General features: G+C 40.6%; 1 protein-coding gene across 10 annotated transcripts in view; it reads right to left on the bottom strand.

Annotated features, from left to right (window-relative positions):
* Positions 1–2,914: 2,914 nt before the first annotated feature.
* PLXNB3 (plexin B3) overlaps positions 2,915–26,768 on the bottom strand; it is a 59,738-nt gene continuing 35,884 nt past the window's right edge. For all 10 annotated transcript variants that reach the window (XM_039365976.1, XM_039365981.1, XM_039365977.1 and 7 more), the window contains 18 exons: positions 26,470–26,671; positions 26,120–26,359; positions 24,818–24,979; positions 21,904–22,052; positions 21,684–21,784; positions 19,438–19,655; positions 18,144–18,322; positions 17,606–17,672; positions 15,178–15,496; positions 14,896–14,999; positions 14,302–14,389; positions 13,541–13,710; positions 12,755–12,915; positions 12,464–12,611; positions 6,039–6,103; positions 4,568–4,643; positions 3,561–3,635; positions 2,915–3,398 (listed from right to left, as the gene is read on the bottom strand). In XM_039365976.1, coding sequence (XP_039221910.1) covers positions 3,294–3,398; positions 3,561–3,635; positions 4,568–4,643; positions 6,039–6,103; positions 12,464–12,611; positions 12,755–12,915; positions 13,541–13,710; positions 14,302–14,389; positions 14,896–14,999; positions 15,178–15,496; positions 17,606–17,672; positions 18,144–18,322; positions 19,438–19,655; positions 21,684–21,784; positions 21,904–22,052; positions 24,818–24,979; positions 26,120–26,359; positions 26,470–26,671 — 2,629 coding nt within the window. In that variant the 3' untranslated portion in view covers positions 2,915–3,293. The remainder of the gene's footprint in view (positions 3,399–3,560; positions 3,636–4,567; positions 4,644–6,038; positions 6,104–12,463; positions 12,612–12,754; positions 12,916–13,540; positions 13,711–14,301; positions 14,390–14,895; positions 15,000–15,177; positions 15,497–17,605; positions 17,673–18,143; positions 18,323–19,437; positions 19,656–21,683; positions 21,785–21,903; positions 22,053–24,817; positions 24,980–26,119; positions 26,360–26,469; positions 26,672–26,768) is intronic.

Raw genomic sequence — 26,768 nt, forward strand, 5'->3', positions numbered from 1 at the left:
CTGGCTCACAGAACCAAAAAGGTTGGAGTCCTCTTGCTTTACAGCACTCTCCGAGTGGTTTACAGTGTCACCATATTTCCCCCACAATCTCGGTCCTCATTTTACAAACCTCGGAACACGGAAAGGCCAAGCCAATCTTGATCCCCATCTCTAGCCTGTGGACAGAGTTAGCCTGGATATCTGGCTTCTACACTTGTCCATCTCCTTTTCATACGGACAAAGTCCTTAAGGATGATGCTTTCAGTCTTGTGGGATCTTGTTATTCAATTTATAATATGTTTTGAATACAATTCCTTCATTAGTTCCTAAGTTCATTGAAATTACAAGAAGTTAGTGAAGAAATAATACTACATCACTTGTGTTTTGGTAGATAGGGGCACTGAAGGACCAGGCTGTGGATAGCCAGGGGTAGGCAACCATGCTGGCTCGGGAATTCTGGGAGTTGAAGTCCACGAGTCATAAAAGAGCCAAGGTTGCCTACCCCTGGGATAGACCATTCTAAAGCTATGTAATATTCACTTGACATTGACTTGAAGGCACATAATTGTAATAGGGCTTGGATCAGTGGTGGGATTCGAATATGTGAACAACCAGTTCTCTGTGTGAATGCCGCTTCCGGAAGTCCATTCTGGGCCTGGGCAACGAAAAATTAGCTACTGGTTCTGCCAAAGTGGTGCAAGCCGGCTGAATCCCACCACTGGCTTGGATCATCTAAAAGGAGTCCTTGCAGATTTTACTCTGCTAGTTGTTGCTGACTATAGGGAGCTGTGTTCATCTCCATTTCAAGGCCATTGAGCCAGTGCTGTCCAAAGACATTTCTGCAGTTATGTGGCCAGCCTGACACCACAGAGCACTGTTACCTATGGATTACTTTATTACAAATCAATCTTGTTTGGGCTCCAAAAATAAGTGGAGTTGGGTTTCCTTATTACACAACTAGAAGACAACCAGGCAGTTTCTGGGCTTGGGCTAGGCTAAAAGGTTGAAAGAAGAAAGTACTGTAATGGTAAATTACCCAAATATATGAAGTCAACTTTGTAGCATCTTTATCTTACACTGTTTGTGTTTTAAGAATGTTTCATCACTAATAGGACTGGGCATTCTCTTTGGAGAAATACCTGCAGCATCTCCAGATTTCTTTGTCCATAGTAGACAAATTAACATGCTGGAAATTGTATGCATATGTATGTGCTTCCCAAGCTAGCCTAATAGTCATAGCTTATGACCATTGCCATTAATGGTTGATAATGGTTTATCTGCTTCACAACTATTTTGGTGTCTTGATGCATATGTCCATGTACAATAATACATCTCAGTCCTTATAGTTCTCTCAAGGAGGATTCATAATTATGAGAGGCATTAAATATCCTATTTAAGAATACCATTCTGCCAAATTATCAAGTATATTCCTGTTTGGTTCCCAAAAATGGATCAGTCCCTTTTCAGCGGAATGATAAATTTCCATGGTCAATAAGCATAAATGACTACCTTTAACTTTTAAAGAAATAATGTTTGCATTTAGAATAGAGATGGATAAACATCTAGGTTTGCTCAACTGTTCGCTTTCCCTGACCAAAGCTCTTGTCTTCCATTTTAGTCACTGTCATTAATCATAGAATGATAAAGTTTGGAGGGGCCCTTTAGATCTTTGAGCTCAACCCTCTAATTTACCCTCTAGTTTTTCAGTTTAAAGCATCCATGACAAATGATGATCCAATCTCTGCTTAACATATCCAACGAAAGGGAATCTACAACTTCCCCTTGAATTAGATTCAGTGCTGTCTGCCTGTAACTTCTTGGCTCATCTTTTAAGGAGAGGAATCAGATGAATTCAGGCAAATAAAAGAGATTAAAGTTATAAGTCTAAGTGGCAAATTACAGATACACATATTTCCAGATCTAGACAAAGCCTACTTCAGGATTCTTAAAGGACTCCAATATGAAACTGATGATGATCAGTTTTATTTATTTCCAAGAATTGGAATACTACTAATATAACTGCAATTTTAAAAAGTAATAAAAAGATACAGAAAAGTATTGTCTGTCCTTTACATCTGCATAAAACGCTAGAAAGATTATTAGTAAAAAATAAACATATTCTTAAACTTATTATTCCCTGCATATTTCATAATTTTTTGCTTCTGCCACATTAAAGATTATGGATTAAAATAACTTAGCATTCAACCCTGGAACTGCGGATTGTGATCCCCATCTTAGAATCTGTAAGTAAATCAGACAACAGTATTTTTCTGAAAAGTTTTTAATTCTTAAAAATGTCATTAAAATAAATACAATCCCAGAGCAGAAGACTCCCTTATATACATAAAATTGGGGAGGAAAGGGCAATAGATAGGAAGAATTAAAATAAAGACCAATTAGAGCAGTGATTCTCAACCTTTTTAATGCCGCGACCCCCAACCGGTCGTAAGTCGAGGACTACTCAACCAGTCGTAAGTCGAGGACTACTCAACTGCCAATAGAATTAGACTCTCTTCAAGAGAGTCTATTCTATTGGCTTTCAAAAGCCAATAGAATAAAAGAGAATAGCACAACTAAGGAAAAGGGGGAAAAAATGGCGGACTGTATTGTTTGGCGACCCCCGTGAAATGGTCGTTCGACCCCAAATGGGGTCCCAACCCACAGGTTGAGAACCACTGAATTAGAGGCTAGTGTTTATATAGAGAATTCTTTTTTTAAAAAAAAATGATATCAACAATTGCAATATTAGTGCATTATAAGCCAGGAAATTAGGTCTAGAAGGGGTAAAATTCCCCCAATCCCCAATCCCAGATCTGTAGTGGTCAGCACAGAATTGCCCATTAACGTGCTGCTCAAAAAGGGAGACACTGTAAGCAGACACCCTTCTTGTAGAGTGTCCAAAATAAATATACCATTTTTATTTACAAAGCCAGTGTTCCAAACAGGGATTACTCCCTTTGCAGTTAGTTTTTATAAAAAGACAGAATGAGCACCGAGTGCAAAAGAGCCTTATAGCATCCATGCAGTTAAGGCACTAGGGGTGGAAGAAGGAAGCAGTGGTGTTGGTCATTTTAAATTATTTTAGATGCCTCTGAGGGAGATTATGCAATGCTGTCTGACACCTGAAAATGTTGCTGATCAATGGATAGTGGAGAATTTTCAGGATGGGTCTACTTGCCCCTCTTCAACAATCAACAGAACATGGTTGCCGTGTAGTAAGCCTCACTGAAGTAGGGAAGATTTACTTTTGAGTAAATATGCTTAGGTTTGCAGCTATTGATGTTGGATCTGGGTGGACTGTTGATTTAGGAATGTTACAAGTCAGTCACTTTATTCTCTACAAGAGCTGCAATTTGTTGCAGTCGATATGCTAGCTGCATCTTTTGGCCCATTGGATCATCTTCTAGTGCACTGATTATCTGCAGAAAACACATACCGACAAAACCAGTTGAATTCCTGCCCGTCCTCTTCAGAAATCTTTTGCTACCTTTTCTCTTCTGCGTTCAACCAATTTCCACCATCTCCAACAGTTAACTATTCTCTCCCCACTCCCCATGACTAAGTTCAAATAAATAAAATACCTGGTCATAGTATTTGTTAATATAGTTGTAAAGTTCTTGCAGAGCCACCAAGCAATTGAGATCAGAGGAATATTTCTACCAAGACAAGATAAAAAACAGTAGTAGTTTTGTAAATCACTTTTTCCATATCAATACAGGCAGATCACCATTACATTATACATGTATTTATATACATACAATTGTCCAAATACTAGACTGCCTTTGCCATCTGCATCTTTAATCATTCTACAAAATTATAATTTGTGTTGGTTTAGCAAATCAGGGAAGTGAACACACATCACAGCACTCTCAATTCAAGGGGCATCCCAGAAATTGTTTTTTGTCTTGTGCTAGTAGCCTGTTTCCATTTTGTGGAACCCTGTTCAGAACTAATGTGACCTAGTTTCAAATAAAAATCATTCCAAATGGCGTATGCCTAATCTGTTGTACTTTTAGTCAACTCATATTTCTCTGTGTTACCGTTTAATATGACAGGGTAGGGTTCCAAGCAGTCTCTACTGTCAAACTAAAGAAGAAGCGGTGTTTTTCTTTAAATGAATTGTTGGGCTGCACCAAATGTAAGACCTGTGTATGCAGAGACACTCAATGTATCCGAAGGAACTCTTGTAATATACAAGCTGGACCTTCTACTTCACTTGTGAGTTAAGAGGGATTGGTTATGTTTCAAAGAACTAGTGTAAGATTACTGAAAAAAAGCAACCATGAAGCACACTTTGAATCTGCAGACGTATTATAGAAATTATCACAATTCATGCAAGTAGAGCTTATTTGTAGTATGAAGCAAATGTTAGCTTTAGGCTTGCTGACATGAGGAAAGAATTGTTCTATATGTTCCCAGCCTACAATGAACTGGGCTTGTATAATTACTAGACATTTAGGAGCAGTTGTTTAGGTTGTAATTCTCTTCCCATAGCTAGTTTGTGAAGCTGGCAAGATTTTTTTTTTTAAAAAATATACCACTTTGGTTCTCAATAATGAACAAGGGAATGTTGGCATTTATTTCTTACCCTTGAAAGTTCAGTCAGGGCTGAGTTCATCTCTTGGTAGCTGGCAGGAACAGTCTGTTGAATATCTGCATAATACCTGATTAGGTGTGGGAGGGAAGGCAAACATTAGTAAATAGACAAAATAATACATAGGGAAGACCATGGGATAAATGCCTCAGATCATTTATTCTATCTAAATCACTTTTTTCCCCAAACTTTTGCAACTTTAAGATGAATGGACTTCAACTCACAGAATTCCCCAGCCGGCATTCATCTTGAAGTTGCCCAGTTTAAGAAACACTAGTCCAGTGTTTCTCAACCTTGACAATTTTAAGGCATCTGGACTTCAACTCCCAGAATTCCACAGCCAGCGTTGCTGGCTGTGGAATTCTGGGAGTTGAAGTCCACATGCCTTAAAATTGTCAAGGTTGAGAAACACTGCACTAGTTTAAATGGGGTTGAACCATCACTCCTAGTATCTCTTATCTTGCTAGCTAGATTTGTCAGGGAATGTAGTTCAGTAACACAAGGAAAGTCACAAGTTTTCCATCATTGTTAGTAGCTATCCAGACTCAATATCAGTGGCTAGACATGTTAATATATTTTTCCCCCCACAGAGCAGGCTGTCTGAATTATAAAGCTTTTGTGAAACATTTTAAATAAAACAGTTCAAGAGCCATTAATTAAATTGATCTGGTACATTCCACATGCCAGTTTCCATTTGCACAAGGAGTGCTCAAGTAAAAAGGCTCAGAGCTCAACTATACCCAAGAATTATAGCTTTTTCTATGGGAAGCCTTCCTCTACTGAAGATTGACCATCTGTCTTACATGTTGTTGGGTTTTCTCTGTTACCCCTTTTCTCTTCTTAGAGACCGGCAACATTTGTGGAAAACTAGCAGTATTGATAAACAAATGATAGATGCCAACTGTTAAGTTTCCCTTTTATTTCATAAGGGAAGCTAAAAAGATTTTCAGTCCTTGCGATGTGTATACATGAGGGGAGATTTATTGCCAATTCATAATTATTAGAAGACATGGATGGAGTAAAAATTGTACATATGTTTTTCATTTCACCAAAGGGCAGAAAAACTGTAGAAGTCAGCTTCCTTTCAATGTCTTAATTAAATATCTGATCATTATTAAATGCCCTGGTTATATAGATAACGTTTGAAACTGGAATGTTAATGCAAAGTCTGAAATCTCTAATGCCAAAAGAGCAGGTTATATCAGATTTCCTATTGTTGGAAATGTTGGGGTTAGGAAAAGCAAACTATTGAGTGCACTGTCTAATTTCTTGTTCCTTTGTAAATGCTAATAATACTAGAGCATTATGCAAAAGGAGGGAAGCAATACAAATTTGCAGAGAAGCTGCAAAGTAATCTTTCCTTATTTGTTTTTACTCACTATCTGTGCACAGCTCCCTATCATCACCTGTTGTTTTCATGAAGGGTGTTTTTTAAAATTGTATTTTACATTTTGCTCTCACTTACTTCTCCACCATTTGTTTGTAGTGTGGGATTTCCCTGGCATAGAGTAGTTTGTTGACTGGTGAGTCCTGACGTAGGAGAGATAAGCAAGAAAAAACAAAAACTGATTTTTAAAAAAGCCAGTAAAAAGATATCCAAGCATCATATATTATGTTTCTTTTTCTAGTTATGATAGCCTTTCCAAGGTTTCAAATCCATAGTCATTGAGAATTACAGTATATGAATTGCCATCCAATGTACCGGAGAGGCTTGCAATTGGGAAAGCTAAAGTACTGGTTGCTGGTTTAATCTACGATGCTTAAACTTTGTCCCACATTATAACACAGGTTTGTCACTAAAGAGAAAACAATTATCATGTTTAACAGGCTCGAAAGATAACCTTCCTCAGACAAGCACCTTGTAGGCATGCTGAACATCAAATCCCACAACTGCTGGCCATTTCAATTATATCAGGCAAGGAAGGGGGAATATTATATGGGAATGAGGTAGAGTAGTTTCTTAAACTTATTTCTCTCAGGACCCCTTCCCACTCTTATGGAGGATTTGAAAAGAGCTTTGTTTAGATTATATTTATCTATATTTGCCATAGTAAAAATTAAAATGGATGCATTTCTACAGTATTTATTGAATTGAGTAAAAATAACTACTAAATCTCTTAAATATTAATGTAAATAAATGAAAAGGCTCTATATTTTTTTAAAAATAAAAATAATAAAAGAGAAAAGTAACATTATTTTACATTTTTGTAAGTATTTTCAATATCTGGCAAATAATTTGGATTTTGCAGACCCCTGAGAGGGTCTTGGGGGATCCCCAGGGTTTCTAGAACCACACTTTAAGAAATACTGAGTTAGAAGAGCAAAACATGAAGGGAAAACATTATCTAAGACCCCATTTATGAGTGGAGACCACCTAATCAGCTTGAGCCAAGTTCATTCTAACAGTGCTGGGAACAGACCACAAGATTCTGCCTATTGAAGGAGGGTACAAAAAACATATAATAAATGCTGACTAGTAACATGTCAAATGCCAGTCATAACATGGATTAGATTTTCTGCTTATAGTGAGATAAGCATAACAATGAAGTGAAGGTCGACACTAATCAGTTTTATGGTTAGTTCTTCCTAGATCCTGCTTAAAAATGATAAGTGCTGATTTAAGATAATTCATGAGCCAGCATCTGCAAATGCCTAAGTAAGCTATGAAGGAAGTTTACTTGTTAGAGACTTATCTTTACTGATTGGGAAATTTGTACAGGGTGTACCAGTTTCATATGACAAGATCTCCTCCATGTGGGGAAAAAAAAAACAGTTCCTGAACTTGGAAGAGCTTGTTAGGAGGGGAAAAAAACCAGAGTTGTTTTATTCACACTCTCATTTTCTATATGAACGGGTTATTTATTTATTTTTTCTGGATGATGGAACATTGTATTTTTGGCCTGACTAATAGCCCAGTGACAGAGTTATCATATTCATCAATGATAAAAATTTGTATCTTTCATCTCATTAAACCCTTCCAAATCACATACAGACAATTTACAACCCCCACTGGAGGGTTAAATATGTCATACTCATCCAGTAAGCTCTCCCCATATTTAGAATATGGCTAAGAGCATTCCCATGAGAGAAATGAAAAAGAACACCTGTTACTGTGAAAGACGCAAGATAAGTAAAACAATCTGGAGTCAGCCAACAAATAGGAAAAAAAGTGTAAAATCCTAAGTACTTCTGACTATGTCATGCAATTGATCTCCTCAATTCAATGGATTTCACTTCCAGAAGATGTGGGGGCAATGATTGGCCTATGATAGCTTTTCAAGAGACCAATTTGGAGAGATTTATAGCTCTGTTAGAACGTAATAAAAGAAAAGAGGCAGTGGCTTAATGTTAAATGTCATGTTCAGGGATTAAAAAAGCCTCACCCCTTGCTGTTTTAGAGCTTTCCAATTGTGCTGGCCTGGCTGCCATTGAGAATACAGCACTGGACCAGATGGTCTGATCCAGGGAGGAAGGGTACAAACAATCTGCTGGGCTACTGGCGCATTTAAGAGCATGTGATGGATGCATTCATAAAATGGCTCTGGCAGGGAAACTTAGCTATTTGCAAAATGGCTACCATGACAAACTAGTACTGTTTCTCAATCTTGATAAATTTAAGATGGGTGGACTTCAATTCCCAGAATTCAAGGGATAAGGCTACCAAATATTTTACTGTCCTCTCTTGCAGTTTACAGTGGAAGTATCTGGGTATATGTTGATACCTGCAGTCATCACCCTGCATAACCCTGCAGGGAAGCTATGTTAAAATTTCTACACAGAGGGAGTAGAACTGATGAATATCTACGTATTTACAATACTCAGCCTGTTTCACATTCAAATTATTTTGGTTTCTTGCAGTCTAAAATCTTATATCAGCCTGAGCTGATTCAAATTTTGTAGCTGGGCTTTCAAGGGATCCCATCTGAAGAACTTTCTCTTTTATCAGACAATTTTTTTTGGAGTGCTTATAACCTTAACAATTATTTTTCTAAGACCAGAGAAGGACACTTCTGAAAGGAAATGTAGCAGAATGTCAGATATGCTGGAGAAGCTTTTGAAAAAGAGATTAGACTAGTAATTTGAATGAAATGAAAATGCCTATATCTAAAAAAGACAGCATCTTCAAAGGGCTAAAAAAAAGGGCTGAGGAAACCAACATATTATTTAGTTACCCAAGAGGAAGCAACAGCAAGGATTGGTCTGGTCTGACCAGTTCTGCAAGATATTATGGGAGACTGTGGGAAAGCAATTTTGCAGCAAAAATGAGAAGTAAAAACTGTTTTGCAGAATATCACCTCATTTCACCTCCTTTCTAGAGCTTTAGGCTTTTCAGGCAAATCAAAAAGTATTTTATAAATAATATTCCTCAGACATCTGATTATTACTTGTATTGGACTAAGCAATGATTAAGAAGGTTTATTTTTTTACGAAAAAGGCTTTTTTAAAAAACTACAGTACTTGACAGTCTATAATGCATTAGACCAGTGGTTCTCAACGTTTGTGTGACGGCGACCCCCGTCACACAAATGTTATGAGCATGTGTGGCGCGCATGTGCGGCGGCGCCCCCTGAGGGGAGAAAATGGCGGATCGCCGCCTTTGGCGACCCCCGAAAAATGGTCGATCGACCCCAAATGGAGTCGCGATCCATAGGTTGAGAACCGCTGCATTAGACCTTCCTCAGGGAATTATAAAAATATAAATTTTATAAAACTATAAAATATAAATGAAGACTGAAAAACTTAAAATGTGGGTCTGTTTCCAGAGAGCAGAGTATATATATAGAATCATTTTTCCTATATATAGGAAAAATGAAAAATGGTGTTGATAGGTAATATTTGACTTGCAACCATTCATTTAGTGACTGTTTGAAATTACAACCTCAGTGAAAAAAGTGATTTATGACCATTTTTCATGCTTAAAATTGTTGCAGCATCCCCATAGTCATGTGATCAAAATGTGGACCCTTGGTAACTGACTCATATTTATCATGGTTATAGATTTCCAGGGTCATGGGATTTGCAACCTTCTAACAAGCAAAGTCAGTAGAGAAGCCAGATTCACTTAACAACCATAGTTAACAACTATGGCAAGAAAAGTCATAAAATGGGGCAAAACTCACTTAACAATGTGAGTTGCTTAGCAATGGAAATTTTGGGTTGAATTGTGGTTGCAAGCTGAGGATTAGCTGTATATTGGAAAGAAAAAATACAGACCAAAATCCTTTAGTCTTGATATAGAGACCAAAGGCTGATGTGTCCCCATAAGCATCCTGGCCATCTCCAATCTCATTATAAATAAAAACAAAAAGATTTGAAAGACCCACATGACGGTTTTTCCTCTCAGCCACTGAAAAAGCGACCTCATGCCCACCCTTTTCTACTTCATATCAAAAGTAGTGTTCTGTATCCTCCTACTACATTTTATTTCATTGTAAAGACATCCTAACAAGAGTGCACCATGGAAGGAACATTCAGTATCCCCTCCATTGACAGACTGCTGTCCTCCATGGCTATTTTTTCCTCAACTTCACCGATGAAATAGTGAAAAGGTGGGCCTGCCCTTAAAAAAATAAAGTCAAATTCATCTGAATTCTGCCATTTTCCCTATCTAGCCAAGTGTCAGACAAAATTGAGAGGCAGTTTGCTCAAGTGGTTAAGGCACCAGGCTAGAAACCAGGAAACTCTGAGTTCTAGACCTGCCTTAGCCATGAAAGACAGTTAGGTGACTTTTGGCCAGTCATTTTCTTCAGCCCAATTCACCTCAGAGGAAAGGTGTATTAGGTATGTTTGCTACCCTGAGTTATTTATAAAAACAATAAAGGAGGGATAAAGAAGTTTAAAAAAAATGTAAAACTATGGTATTTTTTTAAAAAGATCAAACTAAAATAAGAAAAGGAGCAAAGAAATCTTTCAATCTACTAATTCAACCAGTTTCATTTTTATCTGATTTATGAATGAGAGTTCAGCAGCATAACGGCATATAGTCTAGTATATTATGCCAACTGGTTATTTCCCACGTATATACTATAGTGTTAATGTAATTCATATTTATTTGAAAGTAGAATTTTTTGATCCACTATTTTAGATACCATGACACAGAGGGAGAAAATTACATTATAAATTTACATATCTGCAAGGGAAAGTTTTTAGGTGTGGGAAAGGATAGGTTTTGCAATCTAGAACATTAAGCCAATTGATGTAACTCAACTAGAAGTTCCTGAAAGGGAAATGGACTTGTGAGTTTGATGGGAGTAAAGCCATTCCCACACTCCATCAGCAAAAGGATTGTTGAAATCAGCATTTCTGCAGGAGGGTTTGAAGCTGGCCAGATCCAATGCATGAAATCTTAAAACCAGAATGATGCTTAATGCCTTAAAACGAATCTGAAAGTGGAAAGGTATTCAGGCTCATGCATTAGACCTCTTGTATTATAGAATTCCCCCTAAAAATATTAAAAATGTGACAAGTTTTATTCATATTTGAAATTAATTAGCCAAGTGCTAGTGAGGATACATCACCTTAACTTGTCTTTATTAACAACTTCAACTTCTTCCAAGAACACTCTAGTAATTTCCCAGTTTCTATTCATCTTATCTATTGTCTTTTTACTCTTTTTACTTCCCTCAATAAATAATGATTTATTTTGTAGTTGTCATTCACTCATATTGGATATCTGAAGTAAAATATGTGAATTTCTGCTTGGTGCCATTGCAAGATAACAATTACCCTTTATTTATTCCAGGAGTCATTGATTGGTTCCCTTTGTCTTCCATTATACCATAAATAGCCATCTCCAAATCCATAATTTCAGTGTCTATATTAGTTTATTATTTCTCACAATATCCAGTTTTCACAGCTCATTACTTTTAGAATTATCACTATCAATCATAAACTTGCTAATCTAAGTTTGTCACTGCTTTACTTCTTGATGAAGAAACCATCAGGAATTACTTTGAAGTTCTGAACTTCATTACTAAAGAACCTGAGGAATTATAGAAAGAACTTAAAGAAAATGTTAAGGATGGATGTAAAAAGAGACTGCCAAAAATAAAGAGAGGGAAGAAAGCAAATTGGATGTCAGAACAAATTGTGGAAATTGCCAAGAAGGGAAGAAAGCCAAAACCAACAAAGACAAAAATATCATGGGGAATATCTTTGTGATTACTAGGAGTCAAAAAAGATTTGATGGCACATAATCAATCATCCATAGGATTTTTTTACTTTTCCAGCGTAACACCAATTTTAACTTATTCTTAAAACTAAGAATACAAGGCTATATATCATTTTCTTTTCTTTACCACCAGTTACAAATAGCATCATCTACATATCACAAACCACTAAATGTTTTGCCCTCTAATTGTGATTCCAGCTGTGTTCTCTTCTATTCCTAACATTGGGTTAATATGCATTCTTGCCTTTCTCTCAGTCCCACCACTATTCTGAACCACTTTATTTCCCAAACTCAGTTTTTAACAGGATCTCTTTGTTCACTTGTAATGTCAAATGTGTAATTTAAGAGGACCCTATATCCTTAAGGAAGGGTATACCCTATTGAGGACAGGCATATTTCCCAAAACCCAGCCTCCAGAATCAATAGCAACATTATCTTATTTGCATTTAAGCTTAGCTTGTTCTGTTATACAGAATGCTTTACAGCCTGAAGCCATTAGAAGCTCTGTAGCCATTCAATTCTAAACTTGCAGGAAAGTAAAGCTTTAAGTGAATATTATTTGTATATTGATGTCAATTAGCATCAAACCTGTGAATTATCCTGGCAGCTTTATATCAAATACTGTGGTAGACAAGAGAGAACCTTGCACGCTAACATCACACGAACTCAAATTCAAATCTGTCTCCCTGTTTACTCCATGTGCACATATGCAGACTTACCCTGCCAACTTTGTGTTCAGCGGTTGTGCACGCATCAATAAATGTCTGAGCAATGACAGTGAGATTTGCATCCACATTATCAGAGACACGCACATCAAAAATGAATTGTGGGTTCTTGAGTGTATTCACCCAGAAGCGCAGCAGCAGACTGAGATGGATGAAAGAAAAAAAAAACACGTTAAAATTGAGGGATCCATGACATCTTCCATCTGCTAATCTTTAGCCTTTGAAACTTCTATCTTCCTCCAATCTTGAGTAAATCTGCCTCTGATCAGCCCATGCAAATCTCACCTGTTGGTTTTCCAGATATGCAAAGTCTCGGGTTCAGTAACCCCATGCCGTGTTGCCAACTCATCCAATAGGTCAAATAGATACTTGACAGCAATTGGTACGGGGCGGTTTACACTCAGCACTGCCTGGAACACATCATCCACAAATTTCTGTAGTGTTCCCTATGGAGAGTCAACAGGAGGAAAAGCAAGGCCTTAGAGACATGCTGCTGCATTTTTTCAAGGAATGAAAAATACAAAATACCAATATTTAAAAGTTGCAGGTATTACAACATCACCGTTGCATTCCTGACACTTGCAACCTCTAGGAAGCCCAAGCTGATTTAATAGCATGTCCTACTCTTTCCTGTTTTTTTATCCAAGAGCTGGTCCATAAAGGGAGATCTTGTCTATCTAACTGCTCTTTGGCAAATAATTTTGTTTAAATCTTTGCAACCCATCTTAAGAAACATTTGTCTGAGTAAGTCAACTTCTCAGAATTTAATTTCAAATTGTTCTCATGTGTCCCTGTACCATATCATAGTCAGGTTCTAGCTTAGCTGTTTGCGTGGTCTCATGTAAAAGTACATCCAGGATGCTCGCAATACAATGCAGAGCTAAATAGCGCAAAAGCATAGAGAAGTGTGAACTGCTTCCTGTCAGGGAAGCCGGTTTCCCTTTTCTCCTTGTCTTGACAAGCTCTTGGGAATCCTAATAGTGAAGCCACTGCTCTAAGGCTCGGTGCATTTGAGGACTAAATGGGATGGCTGGGAAAAGGCATTTCAAAAAGATCATGCTTGTCTCTTACCTTCATGGAAAGCAGGCGAGTGAGATAGATCTCAGGAATAGCCTTTGCCCGCTCTCGTAGGCTGCTGCGCCGGCCCTGCTGCTGCTTTGTGGCTTCTGGTTCTTCTGTGGGCTTTACCAAGTGCCAGAGGCGTAGGCCTCCCTCCTCTCCGTCCTCTAGCATTGGGGTGTCTGGAAAGGAAGCAGTGAAATTCATCTGGCTATAAGACAAACCAATCCCTCCTTTACCACATCTTCCTGACAGCCATCTTGCCTTGGGGATGCAAGAATTATCCGTATTACACCCTTGGGTAACATCTGTAGCTGTAATCAAAAGTGTGGGAGAAAGAATGAGGACTATAAGAAGGCGATTCAGTAAATCTTTGAGGCGACCACTGCAGCCCAAAACAAGATAGACAGAAGCCTGGATCACAGAGGAAGTCTATATAATCACTGTTGATAACGTTAGCTAAGTATAGAAACATCTGGGAATCTCAAATGGGAGGAACAATTTATTGTTTGCTTTCTGGTGCCCTCCTAATATGCTGAATGACAACTCACATTATTCTTGAGGCAATATAGTCATTGGTGTTAAGCACCAGTTAAGCAGTGCTAAACGGTAGAGAAGATATCATGTTATATAAGGTAGCAATGGTTCAAAACCAAATGTTTTTGCCTTTGTCCATGAATAACCAGAATTGGCTGGATCCATTTAACCCAAAAGAACCACATTACGGCTTACAAACAACGCAGGAACCCACACCTTTGCTTTGAGAGACTCACTTTCTCCGAAGAAGAAGTTTTGGCTTGTGCCTTGGGAAATGTCATTGTTAAGGCGGGGAATGAGACTGACTGTGGCTCCATCAGGAACCTGTGGAAAGAGGAAATGGAGGACTGCAAACAATGAAAAATGGTGAAGCCCAGCAGAGTGGCTGTGTCTGCTAGTATGATATATATAAAACCAGCTAGCATGCTCTAATGTAGGGATGAATAATTGTTATCTTCCAAGGGCTGCATTTTGTTTTTAGGTGCCCAGGGCTGCAGAAAAGTAATGGGGGGGGGCAACATTTTCCTGATTGGTAGATTTCCAGTTTAGAAATAGCAAACACTATGCCCCACTTTGCTATTGCGTAGCAAATACTATGCAGTGTTAAACCACATGGAAGCTTAACATACTCATTTTCCTTATTGGGAGTGGTTTGGTAAAAATGGAGACTTGGATTTTCTGTATTTTTGCTGTTGAAATTTGGTGGCATATTCTTAAGACTGCAATCATAAAATTGGGGAATGCACATGGCCTGCAAATTGTTGCTCCCTAGCCTCTCTCTCTCTCTCCCCCCTTCTTTTCTTCATTGTCATCTCATTTGCTCACTATACCTTGTAATGTTGCAATGTGTTGAGCCTCTTCCACTGGTTCTGCATGACTGAAGTCAGATCCTCATCTGAAAGGGTCAGATGGCCAGCAACCCCTGAGCGCCATTCTGAGAGTGGGCAGGAGGGAGATAAGTAACAGATAAGAGACTCACACTTTCATGTCCTCCCCTTTCCCCCAAACCTCCACAGCACAAGCTGTGAAGCCACAGTCTAGGACACAACAGTATGCAAATAAATTAGTCAACCTCATCTAACTGGGATGACTAAAGGAAGGAGGTATCTTACCTAAGTCAAGAGAATGCACAGAAGGCCGTTGGGAGAACGGCACACCCTTGAACACCTGGTCCAAGATTTTTTCCTTCACTTGGGTGATAGTATCTGTGTCAAGGACACGGGCTGGGATGCGTTGTGTTTCGGCCCCGCCCCCAGGCGCTCCCCGCACCAAGACTGTCAGAGTGAGAGACCGATATTCCACATCCTCTCGGAGAAGCCGGCTGTCATTCAGAGTCCGCTTGGCCTTGCCTGTCACAGCATCCACCGGACCTTTATCCACCTGGTACTTAATGGCACGGAAAAGCATGTACAAGGGTTCACCAGCTACCTCCTGCAGCAGGAAAGACGGAATGGATGAATCTCATTCTCTGCAGTTGAAACAATCTTCAGTGGCGTACCATGTTCCCGATACAAATAGTCCTCAACTTAAAATGGTTCATTTAGTAAGCATTCAAAGTTACAACAGGCCAAAAAAGTGGCTTCTGACCGTTTTTCACACTTATAACCATTGCAGCACTCCCATGGTCATGTGATCAAAATTCAGATGCTTGACAACCGACTCCTATTTATGACGGTTGCAGTGTCCCAGGGTCATATGATCACATTTTGTGACCTTCCGAAAAGCAAAGTCAAATATGGGAAGCCAGATTCACTTAACAACCGTGTTACTAATTTACCAACTGCAGGGATTCACTTAACAATTGTGACAAGAAAGATTGTAAATTGGGACAAAAGTCACTTAACAAATGTCTCACTTAGCAACAGAAATTTTGGACTCAATTGTAGTCGTAAGTTGAGGATTACGTCCCTTGACTTTAAAAAATCTTTTTTTTTTAAAAAGCAACCCAGATCATTTTCAGTCATTCTGATCACAAAACACAAGCGGTGATATTACCTTTTAAACAAAAATAGACATTCATCAGGGAGAGTATTTATGAAGGGTGTGAGTAATAACCATAAAAGAGGATAGGCAAGATTTTCACTAGTTCAAGGAAAAGCTTAAATTCTTTGCATAATTCCAACTCAAAGCAGAATACACTGTTAATCAATCAGTTATTGCTGTGACCACAATTGCAATAACATGACTTAGCATAAAAAAGAAATAAAATTGGTGATAATAAGAGAAAAAAAGAAAAGACATATGAAGAAAATAAGATGGAACCAACCGTATAATTAAGAGTTTAAGAATTTCTAATTTAAAGCATGGCAAATGTAATAACTTGATTGGTATCTGAATATGCTGTTCAAATAAGCAAAATAAGCAAAAAGCAGGCAATTTCCCCTAGGTTGTATGGCTTATCCGATTCAGAAAACTTTTATCTTTCATAGTGTAAAATTGGGAATGGTTTATGTTTAAAAGTTTTTACACCTGTACTAAAGTAGAAGGCTGACTGCTGTATAAAATAGACTGATTGTGTGGGAAAAGAAAGAGAATTTATGTACAAACAAAAATACATTTGTAGCAAATGGCTTCTTTGCCTTACTACTGGTGAATACTTTTTTTGGCATTTCAGAAAGATGGATGGATGGGAGCACTGGAGGAGGAAAACTAGGGAATGACAGGAGGGAAAATGACAAAAAAGGCTATAGTAACATTTGCAAATAGATCTGCACAGCAGAAAAGATCATAGAAAAGATTGGTTGCCAAGGTGTAGGCCTCCTTTACCATGAACTAAAGCAGTGGTTCTCAACCTGTGGATCGGGACCCCATTTGGGGTCGAACGACCATTTCACGGGGGTCGCCATTTTTCCCCCTTTTCTTTGGCCACGCCCCTGGCATCCAGTGATGTATAAGTGGTTGGGGGTCACCACAACATGGGGAACTGTATTATGGGGTCGCGGCATTAGAAAGGTTGAGAACCACTAAACTAAAGTGATGTAGCCACCCACATGAAGGATCTTGGAAAGCACAGTAAGAATGAAATAGAGGGGAAATAATCCACAGAGAATTTTTCCATGGGAGGGCAATGAAAACCAGCGTGGTATGGTTGAATTATTAAAACCTAGATCCAAACTCTCCAGGCAACACAAAAGATATAGGTTGATTATTTGCTGTTTTTTCAGCACAACTTATTCACAGGTTGACTCTGCTCACTGGGAGAAAGTTGTGAGGATCAGTGGAATAGCAGGAAAAATGAAAACAGAAGTTCCTTTTAGAATTGGCAGACTAAAAAGCCAGAAATAAACTAAGTTACGTTTAACAGGATGTTATTTGATTGCCCAGAAAGAGGAACAAAAAGCACGGTAAGATGTTTCTCATATTTTCAACAGATTTCAGTACTAGGCATAAAGAGTTTAAAACAGGTAAGGAAACAAAATAGCAACACATTAGCCAAAGGATTCACAATGTTGTAAAGTTAGGCCCATTCCCCTGCCCCTGGTCCCCGTCAAACCAATTTAAATCTAGATTTTACAGTTCAGCATGGTGCCCGGTGCTTACCCGGAGATAGGAGTAGAGACAGATGGACATCCAGTTGGTCAATAGTTTCTCCACCATGGTCTCTGTCCTGTGAAATAATTGCAGAGTTTCACAACGTTACAGGTAATTCTTGACTTACAACAGCAGTTGGGACCAGACTTGCCGTCACTAAGTGACACGATCTTCAAATGTGATGTCACATGACCACGATGCTTAGTGATGACAATTCCTGCAGTCATGGTTGCTGATGTTAAACGACCTCATGGGACCATGACTCCCAATTTCTTGCCACCTCCTTTGACTTTGTCTTGGGAAGTCAGCAGAGACACTCAGAAATTACTGATCACATGACTGTATTTGCAAGTTTTTGCTGCTACTGCCAGCCATGAGGAATCAATGCTAGCCCTGAAAATAGAATGCTTGCTGAATTAGGAACATTAAGAGTAGATGCTGGTATGAAAAGCATAAAGCTACCCATTCTGCAGAAGCAGATAATCAAAGATTTCTTTGGAAGAAGGATACCTTTCCCCACTCTATGCGGGATTGCTCCAGGACCTACCTGCGAAGCATGAGCTTAGGATTGCGAGCAACACAGTGGGCAGCCAGATCACTCAGCAGGGTCTGCATGATGTCTGTCAAGTATTCCAGCCGTCCATGGAGAGCCAAAGAGAGAAGTGATGCTGCATGACATCGGTCTCGTTGAGAAAAGGTAGGCTGGGCCTCCAGTGTCCGGATTAACTGCAAACAGCAAAGAGACAGAGTATCAACTCTGTTGCTAGGGCCCAGAAGATGCCCCTTCTGCCTCAAGGACAGAGATTTTCAGAGGGTTAAGAGGAAAGCTATGGCAAATCTAGACAGCATACTAAAAAGCAGAGACATCACCCTGCCAACAAAAGTACGTATAGTCAAGGCCATGGTTTTCCCAGTTGCAACGTATGGCTGTGAAAGTTGGACCATAACAAAGGCTGAGCACAAAAGAACTTTGAGCTATAGTACTGGAGAAGACTCCTGCAAATCCCCTGGACAGCAAGGCGATCAAACCAGTCAATCCCAGAGGAGATCAACCCTGACTGCTCTTTAGAAGGCCAGATCCTGAAGTTGAAACTCAAGTACTTTGGCCACCTAATGAGAAGGAAGGACTCTCTGAAGAAGAGCCTAATGCTGGGAAAGATTGAGGGCAATAGAAGGAGACGACAGAGAATGAGGTGGCTGGATGGAGTCACTGGATGGAGCTTAAATGGACTCTAGAATGGAGTCCATTTAAGTGGACAGGAAGGCCTGGAGGAACGTTGTCCATGGGGTCGCGATGGGTCGGACATGACTTCGCAACTAACAACAACAACAACAAGAATGGCAGTATCATACTAAAGGTTCCAGCCCTTCTGTATGTGCTTTGCGGCACTGCCTTCATGCACAAACGGGGCAAAATTTGTTGCTGCAACCGTGCAACACTACTTTCACCATTTGGATGAAAGCATTAGCCTCTGCCCAAGGATGGAAATGCTGCTCAAAGCTGAAGTTTAAGCCCTCAGCCATTGATGAAGCAGAGAAGAATACTTGTAAACATTCATTGCAGATGAATCGAGGAGATGCCAAATGACCACCTAGAATTGAGTCCCTTATCAGTGTGCAGCTTTGCCTTGTTCTCTCCTCACGTCAACATTGAACGATACAGTAGAGGTCTTCATATAGGAGCATTGCTGCCTGTGATTTATCTTTGTTCCCACATTGGGAGACTTTCCACTTACAATTGGTTTCCAAACACATCTCCGCTCCCTCCCGTGGCACAAGAGTCTATTCTGTACCTCAGCTGCTTTCCAGAATCTATCTCCCCATTTCCTCAGCATGCTCACTGTCAGCAGGAAGACTTTGCTGTTCAACAGATTGGAGAATTGTCCCAGGCCCTGCTCCACGGTGGCTCGACGGCCCTCAGGCAGATCCAGCACACGTCTCAGAGGCACGTCCCCCTGAGCTGGGAAGAAGACACGCTGAGCATAGGTGTTGTAGTCCAGGAAAGGGATCCCAGAGCCTTCCAGCTCCCCACTCAAGTCAGTCATTTCAGTCATGAGATCTGAAAAAAAGGAAAAAAATTGTGATCAGAGGTTGGGACAGAAGGGAAGGAGGCTAAAGAGTTACAGAAGAGCAAAAAAAGAACATACAGCACCCCAGTCATTCACAATAATAAATGTGAAGAGTTTCTAAAACTCTTCATTTTTCTCCCTCCAGCAAATACACTCTTTACTTTATCTGTGCTTTTCCTCCTTTTGACAACAGCCTAACCCCACCCCTCCAAAATTAAGCAAGAATTGCAAAACTGCTGTTAATGGACATAGGGACAAGGATCATTCATAAGCAGGACAATTTTTAGGGCACTGCTTTGTGCAGTGCCTGCTTCTCAAAAGCTCTTCCTGCTCTCTTTTCTTCACAACAAGGGCACTCCCCATGTTCAAACAAGGATACAGAAATGAAGAATACAATAGCTTCCTTCTCCCTCTCCCCCCCACTTCCATCCTCCAACACTCTAGTAGTTCTTCCAAACTCTGGGCAAATAAAGTCTCCAAGTGTAATATCCAGGGATTTGTAATTTGGCAGGAAAACAAAGTCATTCCATTGCTAATCAATTCAATGACCACCTAAGACAGTGGTTCTCAACCTGTGGGTCAGGACCCCATTTGGGGTCGAACGACCATTTCACGGGGGTCGCCAAACAACGCAGTCCGCCATTTTTTCCCCCCTTTTCCTTAGCTGTGCTACTCCCTTTTATTCTATTGGCTTTTGAAAGCCAATAGAATAGACTCTCTTGAATAGAGTCTAATTCTATTGGCTTTCAAAAGCCAATAGGAATGTCCAGGCTGTCTCTGCCCTGCTGAGCCCGCCAAAAGTCCCATTCTGCAAACGATGCTGCACCAGTTGAGTAGTCCTCAACTTACGACCGGTTGAATAGTCCTCGACTTACAACCGGTTGAGTAGTCCTCGACTTACGACCGGTTGGGGGTCGCGACATTAAAAAGGTTGAGAACCACTGACCTAAGAGAAATCTATTTATTAATTTATTAAACTTTTATGCCACCCATTTCCCCCATAAGGTGATCAATAGAAGCGTTTGGTCTTTGCTTGGAAGCCAGGAAGGCTCTCTGGATCCAGGGTGGAAGTGCTTGCTTAGCTGCAGGGACCTCCTTAAAAAGCCACATCTTTTCTGGGCTGTCACACCTGGAGCCACTTGCAAGTCAAGCAAGCACAGTCACCTTTTTCTGCTTCAAATGGGACTACTGAACACTTTTGGTTATAATATCACAGTGATTCCTGTATGAACTCTCTCACTTGCTTCAGTGGTATGTATGCTAATTCCCTATTCTGAAGTAGAATCCTCTATATTCATAAATTAAGGCTTTCTCCAAATATCTGGCCTGGAGTGGTCAACTGGTAAGAGCACCACATTTCAAAGAAGTCTGTAACCTGTTAGAGATTGCAGGAAGTCCTCGCTTAACAATGCTAATTGAGACTGGAAACTCTATCATTAAATGATGTTGTTGTAAGTCAAAAAACCATGTGATCTTGCCGCTTATCAATGTCAGTTTTGGCAACTCCAGTTGCTGTCATTAAACAAAGAATGTGTGGGTCATTAAGTGACAACCACATGTGACCGCAACCTGTGTCTTCCTGCTGGCTTTCCCATAGAGGCTGCTTGTCAGAAGCTGACGGGGAAGTTTCCACATTGTGATCACATGCCCACAAGGATGCTATAAGAGCCATAACTACAAGGACAGGTTGTAAGTACCTCTCGTTCAGCGTTGCTATAGTCCAAACAGTTGCTGAACAGGTGGTTGTTAAATGAGGACCACAGATAAGATTTTAGATCTATAGACAGGTCTTTTCTCACATCCCCTCATTCAAAATCCTTCCACTTTCCTCCAAATTAATTAATTCCAATCCTCTCTGTTCAGGTATTCTTGCACATTTGTTATAGCACATATTCATCATCTCCAGTTCGCACAACCATCTGCTCTGTTGACTGCAAATAATGGGAGCAACAGTCTAGTAGTTCAACCCAGGGGGCATGTTCAGCAGGGGGAAAATTAACTCCATTCCCATTCCATACCAGTGAATTCCTTGCGGCACTGGTCTCCAACACTGCTCTCCATGTTCTCAAGCTGCACTAGGACTTTCTTATAATCACGCAAGGCTTGCTTACTCTTCCGTCTGTCAAGAGACGGAGGAAGAGAGACTATTAGGTTTCACAGGAATAAAAGCCCATTGGAAGAAAACAACATTGCTTTCCAGCCTGCATAGCACACCTTCAGAATCACTGGCATGTTTACCTGTACATTAAAATGAGAAGCAGGACTATAACCACCAGCACTGCTGCCCCTACTCCCAGCCCAATTTGGGCTTGTGGGGGGAAGCTAGATGGCGGTTCTGTATCATAGCGGACACGACCAAGATCCAGACGCAGGTTTCCCATCTGCACCTGCAAGATGACAGCATGCAAGGTTCATTCCACAGATATACACATATTTGTCTGTTGCAATAAAGTGTGTAATCTTGTGCTATTATAAGGACTAAGTAATCTATTGAAGCAGAAGCCTGCTACAAAAGCTAGTACAAGGAGACCCTTACATGAGTCTGGGTGACCTCCTGATCTGTGGGCTTCACCTCCTAGAATTCCCAAGCAACAGAGATGCTGGGAACTGAGGTCCATACACTTGAGGGCAAGCAGACTGGGGAAGGCTGTCCTAAGGTTGCCCGTCTAAGATCACTAAGGGAGGCTGATGAACTGAATTTCTTCACTGAATCCCATTGGAAAGCTTACATTTATGCGCAGAAATAAAAAAAAAATCAATCATTGAATACTTAATTGCCTGCTATTGCTAACAACTATTCATAGCAAGGATGACAGAATTTCCAGTATTGGTCCAATTAGGATCTGGGGATTCAGTGTACCAGTAAAGTGGCAAGAAGGGGACTTGGTCAGGTCTGGAGATCTATTTGCGTAAGGCAAAAGTTTGTAAATTTAAGCAACTAAACCATAACATCACCTCCTCTCACTTCAGTATTCATCTGGACCTGCTTCTTTTTATTTCTGTTGTTCATCCATAGATAGGTCACAACTTACTAATGGGCTCTGATGCACCATTTGGAACATATGGCACATGGGCACTTTTATCCAATTATACCACATCTACTAAAAGATAGGAAACACAAATAAAGGGTGGATAGGTTGATAGCTCCCTTTCTGGTTTACAGTAATTACATCCACTTTTTCTTTCTTCTCTGAATATCAGGGACATATTTTATGCACGTATTAGCGAGGCCAATGAAAGCCCTTAGCATGAGTAGGAAATAATAGGTTAGAGGAAGCTCAAGAACAAAAATGCAAATATTGCACCTCTATCAGGCATACTGGCATCTACCACATGACTATAAAAGGATTATAGTTCAATATGACTGAAATTGTCATATTATGCACAGAAATAAAAGAAATCAATGTATACTTGCCTGCCATTATAACGAGTTCTGTGTCATTTTTAAGGGGTGACTGACAACCATGAGGGAACTGTTGCAACCAACCTTTGAGCAAGACAATTTGGGGATTACTCTGCTCCATTGCTTAACCATGGTCATGGTCACCCATGCCTTGGTCACCTACCAGGTGAATTTTGTAATGAGCTCTACATGGGGCTTCCATTGAAAAGTATACAGAAGCTTCACCTTGGGGCAAAATGCAGTGACATGAGCAGCTATGTGCATCCCTAAAATGGCACATGTTGCAATTCTGCTCTGCAAGCTGCATTGGTTATCGTTTGCTTCTGAATCCAACTTAAGGTGCTGGTAAGGTCCTTTAAATTTCTTCATGACACAGGGACTGGTTATTTGAGGGACGGCCTCTCCCCAGTTATATTTGCCTGTCTCAGAAAAGGTATATTGTGGGCCCCATCTGTTAATGAGCTACCTCTGGCAGGTTCCAAGAGATAGGTCTTTTCTGCCATGCCTCTGCCCTGTGGAACATCATTTCCCTCAAGGTAAGACTGGCCCCATCCCTGGTAACCTCCAGAAGTCTCTCAAAATGAGATTTTGTCAACAGGTTTGGGGATCTCAAGGAAATGCAGAATTGATGCAATGGTTACATTGCCTGTAACTACATTGAATATGCTTTCTCCTAATCTTTTAATAGTACTGATATTTTTAAAATTGTGAAATGTTTTTAATGTTGCTCATGTTATGGCTTATTTTTTATTGTACTTTATTTTTTATATTTTATTGTGTGAATAGCAGCTATTTACCGTATATGCCGGCGTACAAGGCGACCCGGTGTATAAGACGACCCCCGTCTTTGTCGCCGAGCCGCATTCCTAGAACGTCGTCTTATACGCCGGAAACTACCAGTATTTCCGGCATATAAGATGACTCGGCGTATAAGACGACCCCCGTCTTTGGCGGCGTATAAGACGACCCCCGTCTTTGGTGCCGATTTTAGTGCTTGCGGCAGTCGCCTTATACACCGGCATATATGGTAAACGTGATGGAAGAATAAAACAATAAAATAAAAATATGCAGGTTATGCACTGATCCTAGATGGGATGGGACTGAGTATGTAAGAATATGATTTACACGCTCAATTTCTGTATTGGGGGTTTTCCTAGTTCTAATCCCAAATATCAATCAAAACCCTTTGGGAAAGGTGAAAGTTTCAAACCTACATATTTTAATTTGTTAGTTATTTTATTCCTTATATTTGTACTAAGGATGCATAGAAAGTTAAATAACTGGCATTTATCTCCAAAGTTATCGTTACATTACATGGTTCGACCACTTGAAAAGTCAGTCCTTCCTCAAAATTCTCTGCTCTGCCATTAAAAGATCAGGAAGGAAGTTATTAAAACAGCCATAAAACCAAAGTAATCTTATTGTGCAAACCTTGCTTCTGCTTTACGGGTGGAGTGGGAAACTGAATTGAAACTAAGCAACTACGCAATCAGAATAATTTTTCATTATGCAAATTATTATTCAAAGGGTGTGATCGTGCTATACACTCAAAGGAAATCCTGTTGCTAAACAAAGGACAGTTGCACCTGACGACATCTGGGATTATGTAGATTTTTTAAAAGATTTTCAGGAAGGAAGAGCTTTTCCTACTATATGGAAACATCAGCACAGGTCTAAGTGGGAGGCCAGAAACAATGTGTGTGGTGGGTGAGTGGGGAATTTAACCCATCCAGTTACTTTTGAACTCACTATAAACTCGGGCAACACAGAAGAAGTATTAAGCGGCTGTGGTGGTTGCAGAGGGGGCTCGCAGTACAAATGGGTAAGTGTAAGAGTCTTCACGGTGCAAACACTGTTGCCTATGAAGGCCCTCACTTCGTTCTTGCTGATACCGAGGTTCAAGCCTTCTCCCTAAAGAGGGACATAAAAGAAATCACAGGTGCAATCGACATTCAAGAATTACAATTACTTCATTATGATCCCCTTTCCACCATGTTGGAGGCCATGCTGTGTCTAAGCCTTATCTGCATGTCTCTCTCTGCAGAATTCCAAGACATGATATTTTCTATAGCAGGACACTTACCACTGATGGTTTAGATCAAGGGTGTCAAATTCAATTTCATTGAGGGCCGCATCAGCATTGCAGTTGCCCTCAGGGGGCCGGGTCGATGTGGCCAGGATGGGTGCGGCCTGCTAGGTAGGTGTGGATGGAGTGGGTGTGGCCTACTGAGTGGGTGTGGCCAGCTCTACATCGTTCGTGTCAAGGGTACCTGTGGGAGCCTGGGCAGGAGTGGGATAGATCTGAGGGTCTCTGGAAGAAGGGGGTGGGACCAGGGCAAATGCCAAGGCATGGTCCACTAGAGGAGCCTCACTGTTTCTCTCAGGCCATGCGGGGGGGCTGGATGGTGGTGCGGGCTGCCAGAGCCCTGGGCAGCAGAGGTCAAATGCCCAGCCTGGCCCTTGAGCACCCACGGCACCAAACCCAGCCCCACTTCCTCAAGGCTGCTGCTCAAGTTCTCCTGGTTCCTCGCTGTTTCCAGACAGCCTTGTGGAGCTAAGACTGAATGCGTTTCAGCATAGATGGCCACCACAAAATTGTACATTGGCTCCTGGCAGGCCTGGGCCAGGGCCAAGGCAGCGGGAGCCGTTCCCTCACTGTTTTCAGGATGGCTTCACGGGCCACATGACACCACTTTGTGGGCCGCATCCAGCCCCCGGGCATTGTGTTTGACATGTCTGGTTTAGATGATAGAGACTTCAAAAAATGGTGATTTAATTGTTCCAAATTATATATTATTGCCTTCTGGTAATATGGCTAGACGTTCTATGATATGAGAATCAATATAGTGCAATGCAGTTCTGTTAACTATTGTACTTGTCATGAATCAAGACAGACAGAAAGAAAGGACTGAGGTTTCAGAACTGCTAATAAGCAAGGAGTTTCTATTAAGCATCATCTTGCTGAAAAACAAGAAGGATTAGCCCATCATATCAAGCCCCCCCCTCCCAGCTTCCACCATTCCTGGGTCTGCTTCTCCTAATCCCCCTCACCTCTATGTCCAGGACATTGCCAGGTTTAAGACTAAAAGGGCGGCCACTGGATTCCCGACCAGGCCAGCGTAGGTGGGGATTAGGTTTATAGGAGAATTCTTGACCTCCGCTGGCATTGCTAAAAGGAACGTGGAATCCGTCCAGTTCAAAAACAAGGTGGCGGAAGTGAGCATTGGATGGCACAGCTGGTGATGGACAAAGTAGGAGAGCAGATGAATTAGCACAGCAAGGTTCCCAGCACTGTGAAGATACAGGGAAAAAAAATGGTTTAGAAGATGGCAGGGGAATTGTTCCTGAACTGTAGCCTCCAACCAAGTCATAACTTTCTCTCTTTTCTTTCCTATACTCACCTCTAACAGATCTCCCACCTCAACACAGGGCCGTGAGGAAGCTGAGGACAGCGGGGCATGAGGGCCGTGCAAAGCATCACAAGATCTTTTTTTCCGGATGCTTTTGCCTGTGGGTGTCTTCTCTCGCTCCAAGATGGCTTTGATGAGGGGTTGTTGCACTACATCCAAATTAGTCCCTTCCACCTGGATGATCCTTCCGCCCCTGGGGAACATCAGCATCCACAAAGACATGTGTCTCAATCTTCCACCACCCATTGGTCTGATATAGTCACCATGTTAACAAACTTATGATGGAAGAG

This window comes from Crotalus tigris, unplaced genomic scaffold (genome assembly GCF_016545835.1).
Source record: "Crotalus tigris isolate CLP2741 ecotype Arizona unplaced genomic scaffold, ASM1654583v1 scf7180000020218.1340706, whole genome shotgun sequence".
NCBI lineage: Eukaryota > Metazoa > Chordata > Lepidosauria > Squamata > Viperidae > Crotalus > Crotalus tigris.